Here is a 12289-nt window from a genome sequence, read left to right as displayed (position 1 = left end):
TTTCTTTTTTTGCTAAGGAAGATTTGCCCTGAGCTAACTGTGCCAACCTTCCTTTATTTTGTATGTGGGTCGCCACCACAGCATGGCCACCAACAAGTTGTGTAGGTCCGCACCCAGGAACTGAACCCAGGCTGCCAAAGCAGATGGCACCAAACTTAACCACCAGGCCATGGGGCCAGCCCCATAGTGATTTTACCATTTTACATTCCCACCCACACTGCAAAACGGTTCCAATTTCTCCATAGCCTTGCTAACACTCATTATTTTCCTTTTTTTTTTTTTTTAATAGTAGCCATCCTAATAGGCATGAGGTGGTCTCTGATTGTGGTTTTGATTTGCAGTTCCCTAATGATTAGTAATATTAAGCATCTTTTCATGTGTTGTTGGTCATTTGTTTATCTTCTTTGGAGAAATGTCTATTCAAGTCCTTTGCTCATTTTTTAATTGGGTTGGTTTTTGTTGCTCTTGAGTTGTAGGAGTTCTTTATATATTCTAGATATTAACTCCTTAGCAGATACATGATTTGCAAATATTTCCTCCTATTCCATGGTTGCCTTTGCACTCTGTTGATTGTATCTTCTGATGCACAGAAGTTTTAAATTTTGATGTAGTCCCACTTATTTATTTTTTTCTTTTGTTATCTGTGCTTTTGGTGTCATATCCAAAAAATCATTGCCAAATCCAAAATCATGAAGCTTTTCCCCTATGTTTTCTTCTAAGAGTTTTATAGTTTCAGTTCTTACATTTAGTTCTTCGATGCATTTTGAATTAACTTTTGTAGTGGTGTGGTAAGGGTTTAACTTCATTTTTCTGCAGGTGGCTATCCAGTTTCCCTAATACCATTTGTTGAAAAGACCAGCTTCTCCCCATTGACCTGTCTTGGCACCCTTGTTGAATGTCATTTGACCATATATGAGAGTTTTGTGCTGTAAGCTTTTGGAGTGGTGGTACTCCAATGACATGGTCTCTGCCTTAAGGAAGCCGCAGTAGAGTTGACTACTCAAACTCTGTTTCAAGCAGCATTTGTCCAGTGCTGGTTGTGTGTTCACTGGGCACTTGGCCTCTTAAGCTTCCCATCTAACCAGTGAGGTAGGTAGATCCCCTTTAACAGAGAGTAAATTCAGTCCCCAGAAGAGCATGGTCACGGCTTATGCAGAGGCAGGGGCAGAGTCAGGATTTGGACCCAGTGTTCCTGGTTCCACGAATCCTGCTACTTCAGGTAAGATGGACCTCCGTGTTCTCATCTCGAAAATGTGGGCAGAAGTGAAATGAGATGGTCTCTATGGAGCAGCTTTGCAGCTGTAGGATCCTATGCCTTAAGGAGTCGTTAAAATCCAGGGACCAAGCGTGAAGTTTAGACAGTAAACATCATTGGGCCACAGAGAACAGGGAGCGGAAACACCACAACCAACCCAAAAGGCCAGAGTCCAAAGGCTGAAGTCCCGCCCCCGGGCGGACCCCAAATCCTTACCCGGAACCTGGGCGTGGCAGGGCTGTGCGATTGGCGCGGGTGGGGGACGAGCAACAGAAAAATGCCTGAGACGAGATTCTCGTTGAAATGCCCCCGTGGTCTCTCGGGGGGAGAATTTACAGTTCTAACAACGTCTCTAGAATTAGCTTTCTTGGCTCTCTCCCTTTTACTCATCTCCCGCGGAGTTAGTTCTTCCCCTTTGCCCCTTCATTGGATTTCCTCTTGGTACGCCCCCACCCTGACTTGGAGAGGAAAGGCGGCCTCCGCGTGGGCACTGCGCATGCGAATCCCCGCTGCGGGGGTGGGTGTGGGTGGGGGGAGCAGGGACCCCGCCCCTTCGCGGCTCCACGCGTGACGTGGTGGGGGGCGCCGGCCTCCGCCCGGCTCCGAGCGGTGAGAGCTAGCGGCGGGTGGCCTCGACGCTGCTAGACTGGGAAGGGATGATGCGGGTGTTGAGTTCCTGCAGGAGAGGCTTTGGTGGGGAGGGGAGGCCTAGGGGCTCCACCAGCTGCTGATCCTCGGGCTCTGTCGTTCCCCTTCCTGCTTTTTCCTCCTTTGCAGATGTGCCGGGACGGGAGGCAGAGAAGAGGCTCAGCATTTGTGACACTTGCATTTCCTTGGAGCCCTCCTTCTCCCCCCACGTTATATGTTTATCTCGCCTTCCAGATGATCCTTTTCACCAGGCTGTCGCTTCTCGCGTGGGAAAGAGCACTCCACCTGGAAGCAGGAGACGGGTTTCCGACCTTGGCCCTACCACTCTTCTGTTAAAGTCCTCGAGCCTCAGTTTCCCCCACAGTATTTTTGTCTTGCCTCACCTAGTTTTGAAGATCAGTATGACACAGAAATAGAGGGGAAATGGACATTTGTTGAGTTCCTGCGAGACCACGTACTATGCAAACTGCCGCATTTAGTCCTCGTTACTTGGTGTTCTTAGAACTCCCATTTCACAGATTCTTAAGCTCACAAAGGTTAACTGATTTTTCTCACATATCCAATGAGTGGCAGAGGAAAATTCAAATTGAGCAGTTCAGCTCCAAAGCGAAGTTCTTTCCGTCAGACACTTCCTTTGTCTGGGCTGTTGGCTAGAGATGTTCCTCAGCCAAACCCTAACCCCAGAACAGCTGCTTCCTAAATTTCTCCCCTTGAGAATTCTCCTTTTCGATTTCCTTTTTCCAGCACAGCATGCTCTGCTCTGCTTCTGCCTTGATTACTTCAGAAATGAAATGCAGCAAATATTTATTGAGTAGTGCAGGGAGATGAACATGTGGAGTCGGGAACCTTGAATTCTTGTCCTGGTTCTATCCACACTGGCTGTGTGGCTTTCAGGAAGTCCCTTGTCTTCTTGGTGCTTTAGCTTCCCTGTGAATAAAATGGGTAAGTGCTTTCTGACTGGTAGGCTCTTGTCCAATTCTTCCTTCCTGTCCTCCAGCAGGCTCTCCCTGGAGGCCCAGACCCCTCTGCTCCCCATGGGCAGCTGCCAGGCAGGACACAACCTGCATCTCTGTCTGGCCCACCACCCACCTCTGGCCTGTGCCGCTTTGATCCTGCTGCTTCTTGGCCTTTCTGGCCTGGGCCTTGGCGGCTTCCTCCTCACCCACAGGACTGGCCTGCGCAGCCCTGACATCCCTCAGGTGAGTACCCTCCTCGTCCTTCCCATATGGGCCTGTTCATGCTACTAATATCCTCTCACCTTTCTCCCACCTTCCTTTTGCACACAGGACTGGGTCTCCTTCTTGAGATCTTTTGGGCAGGTGACCCTGTGCCCCGTGAATGAGACAGTCACAGGGAAGTGGCATGGGTCTCACGTCGTGGGCTTACTGACCACCTTGAACTTTGGAGATGGTCCGGACAAGAACAAGACCCAGGCATTCCAAGCTCAGGTCCTGGGTAGTGAGATGGGATTGAAAGGTGAGATGAAGGAGGACTGTGCGGTTGGACATTAGAACACTCAGGAGTGGCCCTGCTTCTGACCTCACTAACCTGGTGACTTTGGGCATATCCCTGGGCCTTAGTCACTTCTGCTGTAATAAGGACTAGATACTTTGAGTGAACCTGAGGTGCACTGTGTGGGTTCTCTATAAATGTTTTCTCTCTCCGCTTCCAGCTCTGAGGTTCTTTGATTCTATCCTTGGAGGTGTGATGAGATGGGCTAGATTTGACCTAATGTTCTTTCTCAACCTGCTTTATCCCTATGGCCTTCTCCTCTTAGAGGCACCTTCTTTTTCCTCAGGGATATTGTAGAAGCATGTTCTGTTCAAGTAAACTAGTGTCATGAGTGTCTGCTATGTGCTTAGCACAGCTGTATGTGCCATGGAGGATACAGAAAAAATTAGACATCATCCAGTCCCAAAGAGTTTGGAGTCTTCTGGGAAAATGATGAGTGAAGGAGAGAGTCAGAGGGTGCCATTAATTCCTGTGTGAGATTTGGCCTCAGGTTCCTTGTCTAAAAAATGGGGAGATGAAGAGGAAGGAGAGAAAGGTGGAATTCTCTGGCTTCTAAGGTCCTTTCCAACACTATCATTCTAAGATTCTTCTATGAATTGCATGTGTGTATGTGTTTGGGGGGGGGTGTCTCTGTATGTCCAAGTATATGTGTGTGATCAAAGAACGAGAATAAAGGAATATGTCTGATATATACAGACTTGGGACAATTTTTCCTGTTTTGTTAATTTAAAGAAATATATATGTAAAAGCTTTATGGAGATCACATACCATAAAATTCACCGATTTAAAATGTACAATTAAGTGGCTTTTCATATATTCACTCAAGTGTGCAACCATCACCACAATCAATTTTAGAACATTTTCATTACCTCAGAAAGAAATCCCGTACCCATTAGTAGTCACCCCGTTTTTTCTCCTAGCCTCCCAGCCCTAGGCAACCATTAATCTACTCTCTTTTTCTATAGATTTGCCTATTCTGGACGTTTCATTTTATATGTGGCCTTTTGTGACTGGCTTCTTTCAGTTAGCATAATGTTTTCAAGGTTCATCCATGTTGTAGCACATATCAGTACTTCATTTCTTTTTATTGCTGAATAGCATTCATTGTATGAATATTCCACATTTTATTTATCCATTCATCAGTTGATTGACATTTGGGTTGTTTCCACTTTTTGGCTATTCTGAATGATGCTGCTATGAACGCTTGTGTACAATTTTTTATGTGGACATATGTTTTCACTTCTGTTTGGTATATACCTACAAGTGGAATTGCTGGATCATACTGTAACTCTGTGTTTAATCTTTTGAGGAACTGCCAGACTGTTTTCCAAAGTGGCTGTACCATTTTATGTTCCCACCAGCAATGTTTGAGGGTTCCAATTTCCCCACATCCTCATCAACACTTGTTATTATCTGTCTTTTTTATTATAGCTATCCTAGTCCGGGTGAAGTAGTATCTCACTGTGGTTCTGATTTGCGTTTTCCTGATGTCTAAAGATATTGAGCATTTTTTCATGTGCTTGTTGGCTATTGGTATATCATCTTTGGAGAAATATATATTCAGAATCTTTGCCCATTTTAAAAATTAGGTGATTTGTCTTTTAATTATTGAGTTGTAAGAATTCTTTATATTTTCTAGGTACAAGTCTCTGATGTATGATTTGCAAATATTTTTTCCCATTCTCTGTGTTGTCTTTTCACTGTTGATGGTATTCTTTGAAGCGCAAAAGTTTTTAATTTTGATGGAGTTCAATTTATATGTTTTTTCTTTTGTTGCTTGTGCTTTTAGTGTCATATCTAAGAAGACTTTGCCTAACCCAAGGTCACTAAGATTTAATCCTATATTCTAAGAATTTTATAGTTTTACCTCTAATAGTTAAGTCTATGATCCATTTTGAGTTAATTTTTGTGTATATTGTAAGGATGGGGTCCAACTTCATTCTAGCAAGGTGGCTAGCATGTTTTGTTGAAAAGACTATTCTTTCTCCATTGAATAATCTCGGCACTCTTATCGAGAATCAATTGACCATGGACATGAGTTTATTTCTGGACTCTCAGTTCTATTTCATTGATCTGTATGTCTGTCCTTATGCTAGTACCACACTGTTTTGATTACTGTAGCTTTGTATTAAGTTTTGAAATCAGAAAATGTGAGTCCTCCGACTTTGTTCTTCTTTTTAAGATTATTTTGGCCATTCTGGATTCCTTGAATTTTCGTATGAATGTTAGGATCAGCTTCTCAGTTCCTGCTTCTGCAAAGAAGCCCTGTTCATTTTATGACGGTTAGAAACAAAATAATATCATCAAAGATTATTTTGGACAAAATAAAAAATAATCACCTATGATTGCATCATCTAAGCAATAGTTATTGAGTACCTGCTATGTACCAAGCATGAGGAATGCAGAGATCTGTAAGACACAGGCCCTCGCCTCAAGTTGCTCACAGTCTAGCAAGAATACAGATGTGAACAGAAGTAAATATCTTTCAGTGTGTAAAGTAGAAGACAAGGTACCGTGGGAGTACTCAGAAGTCTGTCAAGCAAGGGTGGTGAAGACAGGCTTTTCCAAGGATACAGTGCCTGAGCTGAGGCTTAAGGGAGGTTTAGGAGCGTGCCCTTGCACCTAGAGGGAAGAGCATATGCAAAGGCATGCAGATGGGGACCATGACGGCATGTTTAGGAACTTCAAGGGATTCAGCTTAACTGGTGCAGGGGAAGGAGTGTTGAGTGAGTGGCAGGAGATGGGCCTGAAGAAGCAAGCAGAATCCCATGGAGGATGTTGTGTGCCAAGCCAAGGTACTTGGACTTTATCCAGTACGTTGGGCAAACTTAAAGATTTTAATCAGGAAAATAGTGGGATTTTGTTATTGTTGTTGTTCTTTTAAAAAGATCACACTCAGTTGGCTGACTGCCTGGAAGGAATGTGTCCAGATGCAGGAAAACCAGTGAAGAAGTGGTTGCAATAAAAAGATGATGAGAAAAGCTGAGCTAAGACAGTGCTGTGAAAGAAGGGGACTGATTTGAGAGAGACGTTAGAAGTGTGGGATTGACAGGACTTGCTGACTGATTTGATCTGGGGAATGTAGAAGAAAGGGGAGTTCTCTTAACAGAATTTCACCTGTACGTTTCTCAGTTGTAACTGTGATGTATATACCGGTTTGTATTTCTCTTTTTTCACTTATGACATGTGTTTTTTGTATTACTGCATGCTCTGAACATTATTATTTTAATGGATGTAAAATGATCCATTAAGTGGTTAGGCCATCATTTGTTAATATTTTACCTATTGTTAAATATCTCTATTGTTTCCTATTTTTTGGTATTTTTTTGTGTGTGTGTGAGGAAGATCAGCCCTGAGCTAACATCCATGCTAATCCTCCTCTTTTTTTTTGCTGAGGAAGATGCCTCTGAGCTAACATCTATTGCCAATCCTCCTCCTTTTTTTTTTTTCCCCCAAAGCCCTAGTAGATAGTTGTGTCATAGTTGCACATCCTTCTAGTTGCTGTATGTGGGACGCGGCCTCAGCATGGCCAGAGAAGCGGTGTGTCGGTGCGCACCCAGGATCCGAACCCGGGCTGCCAGTAGCAGAGTGCGTGCACTTAACTGCTAAGCCACGGGGCCGGCCCTATTTTTTATGAAATTATAGCAAACCTCTTGGCATAGTTTGCATTTTTCTTTTGAATCCTTTCCTTAGGGTTAGTTTCTCCAAGTAGTATTAACTGAGTCAAAGGGTTTGCACCTTTTTTTAATAGACAAATTCATTTTGTTGTGGATTGAGACCACATAGACGTTTACAAAGCAAATGTGAAAGTCCTCCTTCCCGCCCCTGCAGAATCCAGTTTGGTGGGCCTTCTCTCAGTCCCTTTCTGTACTCATTTAAAATTGTGACAGATACAGCCAAATTGTCTTGTAAAAGGTGTCACCAGTTGAGAGTGCCCATTTCCCCGCGTCTTCAACAACTCTTGTTATCAATCTTTTTAATTTTTACCAATTTAATGTGCAAAGGAATTACCTGATTGTTTTAATTTACTTTCTCCTGATTGCCTGTGAGGTTGAACATCGTAGAGGTTTTTTGGCCATTGTCATATCTTCTGCGAATTTCCCTTTCTTATCCTGTGTTCATTTTTAAATTGTCTTGATCTCCTTGACTTTTAGAAGATCCTTATACATTCTGGATAGTAAACCTTTTTGCCAATTAAATATAAGTATTTTCAACCAATCTGTTACTTGTTTTTTTAACTTATCTTTCATCGTATAGAAGCCTTTAATTTTGATGAGGTTAAGTTTATTGCTCTTGTCCTTTACTCAGGCTTTTAGGTTTTGTCTTTTTTAGGAAGGCCTTCCCTACTTTAAAATTAGAGAATATTGGGCCGGCCCCGTGGCTTAGCGGTTGAGTGCGCGCGTTCCGCTGCTGGTGGCCCAGGTTCGGATCCTGGGCGCGCACCGACGTACCCCTTCTCTGGCCATGCTGGGGCTGCGTCCCACGTACAGCAACTAGAAGGATGTGCCGCTGTGACATACAACTATCTACTGGGGCTTTGGGGGAAAAAAATAATAAATAAATAAATAAATAAAATTAGAGAATATTCTGTGTTTTCTCTGGTTTTTGTTTCGTTTTGTTTTGTTGGTTTGTATAAGTCTTTAATACACCTGGACTTTTTTTTATAGTGTGAGAGGTAAGAGTCTAACTTTTTTTTTTTCCAAATGGAAATTGTCCCAAGGCCATTGACTGAATAGGCTATCCTTTCCCCACTAATTTGAAATGGGGTATGAACCTTTTAATGGATTTTGGTACCTAGTGGAAAACTGCTTTCTTAAAAAGGACAAACTAGATTATACAAACTGACATCAGCAATGTGTATCTGCCCCAGTTTCACTGCAGCCTTGCAAGTATTGGTATGATTGTTTTATTGATTGTAAGCTAACTTAAATTAATTTTTGTTTATATTGGTACACAGTTATTTTCATTTCTCAATGACATAAATGATGGTATATAGAGTACTTTATTGAATAGAATCAATGCCAAAACACCCAGTGCTATAGGAAGCCTTAGAAATGAATAGAAGTCTGAAGATGGATGCCTCCCATCCCACCCTTCATTTTCTTCTGTCTCCTCTCCTGTGCTTCTCATAGGATCTTCTGCAAGAGAGGCAGTCCTCATTACAGCCAGGGTGACCACAGAAAGGACCCCAGGAACCTGCCTGTATTTTAGTGCTGCTCCAGGAATCCTGCCCTCCAGCCAGCCACCCATATCCTGCTCAGAGGAGGGAGCAGGAAATGCCACCCTGAGCCGTAGGATGGCTGAGGAGTGTGTCAGGGTCTGGAGCCAGGAAGGCCTTGCGCTCACCAAGCTGCTCACCTCGGTAAGAGTCTCAGGTTGTTGGGGTTTCATAGACTGCCATGCTGAATGTTGTATCTTGAAGGCTCCTGGAGGCAATTTTACCTAGTAGAAAAAGCACAGCCTTCATAATCCTGCCTGGGAGGCTGTGTGACCTTGGACAAGTATCTGAGCCTTTCTGAACCTCAGCTTCCTCATCTATAAACGGGTACTCTCTCCTAATTCCAACAATTAAGGATAAATGAGAATGTAAAGTGCCTAGTACAATACCTGATACAGAATAGAGATTTGATAAATGACAGCTATTACTATTCACTATTGTCTTTAAATACAATAAAATATGATCTCCGCTTCAAAGGAATTCAGATGCTGTAATAAGAGGCAGAATGGGCTAATTGCTACCGTAGAGATGTGAGCAAAGTGTTATTCAAACACAGAGTAAGCAGCAATTAACCCTAACTTGAATATTTATGGAGAATGCTTCACAGAGAGGATGGCATTTAAGAAGGGGAATTGTATACAGTAGTTTATAATGTACAAAGTACTTTCAGGTGCATTATCTCATTTGATCTTAAAATAGTCTTTTGAGGTAGCTGTTATTATCCCATTTTACAGATGAGGAAACAGGCTTAGAGAGGGGGGGAGTGATTGTCCAAGGCCATACAGCTAGTTAAGTGGAAGATTCAGGATTGCAACCTACGCCTTCTGATTCCGAGTCCCTGTCAGGATGATCCTTGGAAAATGAGGAAGATTTGGGTGGGGTTCAGGAGAGAGAAATATAGTCCAGGCAAAGGGACCAGCATGAGGACAGGCCTAGAGATTGAAAAGTGTTCAGCCTTTGGGAGCACTCCATGATGAGGGGCTTCGGAAGGACTTAGGGGCAGAGGCAAGATTGATGCAGGGGCCTGATCATGAGGCACTGTGATGCCAGACTAAGATGCTATGACTTGACACTCAGGCCATGGGGCCACTGGTGCTGGGTGGAAGAGAATGGCTGAGTGGAGGAGAGAGACCAGTTAGGAGGCTGCTGCATACTCTTCCCTCACATTTGCAAAGACCCTAGTGAAGAGCATCACCTGGGAGCTTGGAAGCAGAGAAGATCTTGGTTTCCAGAACTGGACCTGCTTGCACGTCTTTAAAATGTGGATAATAGTGAACTTTGAAGTCCTTATGGGGGTTCAGTTCAATGGTTGGGGAAGAAAGCAGTTTGTAGACCATCGAGACAATTAGCTTGTTCAGAAATAACATTTTCCCTTTAGTTGCTCGCTGGATGTGGACAGCCCTCTCCCCCATGGAGGCTTCTCTCTATAGCCCTTGAGGGTGAGATGTCTTCCCAAGGGAAGATTCTCCACTCTCCCTCTCTCTCATTCATTCCTCCTTCCCTCCCTGTGCCCACCCCTAGGAGGAGCTGGCTCTGTGTGGCTCCAGGCTGCTGGTCTTGGGCTCCTTCCTGCTTCTCTTCTGTGGCCTTCTCTGTTGTCTCACTGCTGTGTGCTTCCACCCCCGCCGGGAGTCCCACTGGTCTAGAACCCGGCTCTGAGGGCACTGGCCTAGTTCCTGTCTTGTTCTCAGGTAAGGTTCTTTGCCCCAGTCCTGTGGGAATAGGAGATGGAGTGGGGGTGGCAATTGTAACTGAGATAGAGTCACTCCTAAACAAGATGGTTTGATTTTACTTATTTTTGAACTTTATATAGATGGAATCATATATATTCCTTTATGAATGACTTCTTTTGGTTAACATTCTGATTTTAAGATTCGCCCATAGCTGTAGTTCACATCCAAGCTTTTTGGCAACAGTGGTGAGTTGTTCAAATTTAGTGATGCGTCCTGGATGTGAATCATGTTTGTCTTGAGTTTCTCCTAAAATTCTGATACCAAGAATTACAAAATTCTGATTTTGTAAAATTCATCTTGAACAGCCCACAAGAATTGATTGATGATGCCCGTTTACCAGGCATATACTATGTGCCCACGCACTTTACATGCACCTTCTCTTTTCCATTAGCCATCATTGCGTTTAGAAAAAGTTGATTCTGCTAACAAGATCTTTGGAGGGACACAGCCTCACAAAGGGAGCAGTGGGTGGGGACATATTGGCTAACAATTTCATCTGTCAACTCATTGAGGGAAAAAAATATTTCTGTAAAAAATTCTCACCCTGTCAGGTAGGTCTCATAATTTGAGAGTCATATATTGTGTACCCTGCTCTTAAACTGTTCTTAGCTTCAGCTGGCTGCTGTGCCCTAGGAAGTAACAGTGGGAGACGTGGAAACAGCCCAGGCCCAGGAAAGGGCTCTGGCCAGAGCAAGTGGATGCTCAAGATCAACTTTGCTTATTTTGCATAGGGCTAGGCTTGACTGCTCCAATCACTTACTTGGGACAGGAAATGGTGGAACCCTCTCAGCCTTTCTTAGATCTGAGCGGACTGGGAAAGGAAGGCCTTCTGGCCGCGGGCAGATCCTGGGTCTTGAATCTGGATAAGTGCCTGTACCTATTTCTAGTTGTAACTTCCTCTGCTCCTTCCTTAATTTCTGCAGCTATCCCAGAGCTTCCCCTAAGGGCCCTCTGATCTGCCCTGTTTTTGATTTTGTTTCTCTCCAGGTGTGAATCAACTTCTTGGGCCTTGGTTCTGAGTTGGAAGAGATGTTACAAAGAGTGGGGAGCTGGAATGTGGGGGAAAATAAAAGGCTTTTTTGCCCAATGTTTCCTAGGGTGTTTATTGGGGATTGGACTGAGGTAGAAATTTTAGGATAGACAGGCTCAGGAGGATTGGGGGACTTTTCCTTGTTGACTCTTTAGTTTGAGATACAAGTTAGCATAGGGCATAGGTTACTGCAGCTCTTCCCACGGTTGCGACTTGGCTTTGGAAAACACCTGGTTTTGATCCCAGCTCTGCCACTTCATGTCTTATTCTATGCAATAAAATCGATAATTCCAGCCAGCTGGGAGAGTCAGGTGGATATGGTCATGGGAATGCTTTGACATAAATGCAGCGTGACCTTGGGCAGGTCATGCAATTTCCAATGGCCTCAGTTTCCTGAAGGGATCTGACAGATTGAGTTTTCCCAGCAAAGATTCGTCGAACTTGGGAGCCCACATCCAGTCTGGATGGTTTCTAACCAAAGCAGTCCATTTTCCCGCCTTTTCCGCACCCAGCAGCAGCCTTCCCTTACCCCTCCCAACCTCTACACTGCACGCAGGCGCAGATCACGGCTGCTTCTTTCCTTCCACCCGCGCCCCCTCAAAGCTTCCCTTAGCAACAAGCTTGTGCTCAGCGCTAAGGCGGGGCGAGCGCATGCGCCACAGCCCTCTCCACCGCCAGTTGTCGGACTGCGCGCTGGGCTCCTCCCCCTCAAGCCTAGCCCTTCTCCCTGCCTCCTCCCACCCAGGGTCCGCGTGGCGGGGCGCGCGCGCAGTCAGGCTCGGTGGCTGCCCATCTCCCAGGCCGCGGCAGTAAGGAGAGAGGGGCGGGGCTGTTTCCTTTGAGGCCCCGCCCTCTTTGGCCCGGCGTCCCTCCCGCGCCTGCGCCCTCCCGCC

The 12289-nt window shown here is 44.7% G+C and overlaps 1 protein-coding gene across 5 annotated transcripts; it reads left to right on the top strand.

Moving 5' to 3' along the window:
* Nucleotides 1-1680: 1680 nt before the first annotated feature.
* On the top strand, nt 1681-11453 carry TMEM219 (transmembrane protein 219). 5 transcript variants are annotated; one of them, XM_087417287.1, is made up of 6 exons: nt 1681-1696; nt 2901-3102; nt 3190-3379; nt 8548-8777; nt 10155-10324; nt 11354-11453. In XM_087417287.1, the coding sequence occupies exons 2-5, from the start codon at nt 2938-2940 to the stop codon at nt 10290-10292; spliced, it is 723 nt and encodes a 240-aa protein (XP_087273413.1). In that variant the 5' UTR covers nt 1681-1696; nt 2901-2937; the 3' UTR covers nt 10293-10324; nt 11354-11453. The 5 variants fall into 5 exon arrangements, with proteins under 5 accessions (XP_087273413.1, XP_014650120.1, XP_014650119.1 ...); XM_014794634.2 differs by lacking the exon at nt 1681-1696 and adding an exon at nt 1755-1772 and having other exon boundaries at nt 2904-3102; XM_014794633.2 differs by lacking the exon at nt 1681-1696 and adding an exon at nt 1781-1864.
* The last annotated feature ends 836 nt before the right edge of the window (nt 11454-12289 follow it).

The sequence above is a fragment of the Ceratotherium simum genome, chromosome 26 (assembly GCF_057802395.1).
Source record: "Ceratotherium simum simum isolate JZ-2026a chromosome 26, ASM5780239v1, whole genome shotgun sequence".
Taxonomy (NCBI): Eukaryota; Metazoa; Chordata; class Mammalia; order Perissodactyla; family Rhinocerotidae; genus Ceratotherium; species Ceratotherium simum.
The sequence above is the reverse complement of the archived record's forward strand: the minus strand, read 5'-3'. Positions and strand labels throughout refer to the sequence as shown.

Bases quoted from the DNA above. Each gene is read 5' to 3' on its own strand.
- TMEM219 (XM_004439406.3), top strand. From the start codon at position 2,842: ATGGGTAAGTGCTTTCTGACTGGTAGGCTCTTGTCCAATTCTTCCTTC. The intron at 3,380-8,547 runs GTGAGATGAAGG...TGCTTCTCATAG, and splicing joins TAGTGAGATGGGATTGAAAG to GATCTTCTGCAAGAGAGGCA. The intron at 8,778-10,154 runs GTAAGAGTCTCA...GCCCACCCCTAG, and splicing joins TCACCAAGCTGCTCACCTCG to GAGGAGCTGGCTCTGTGTGG.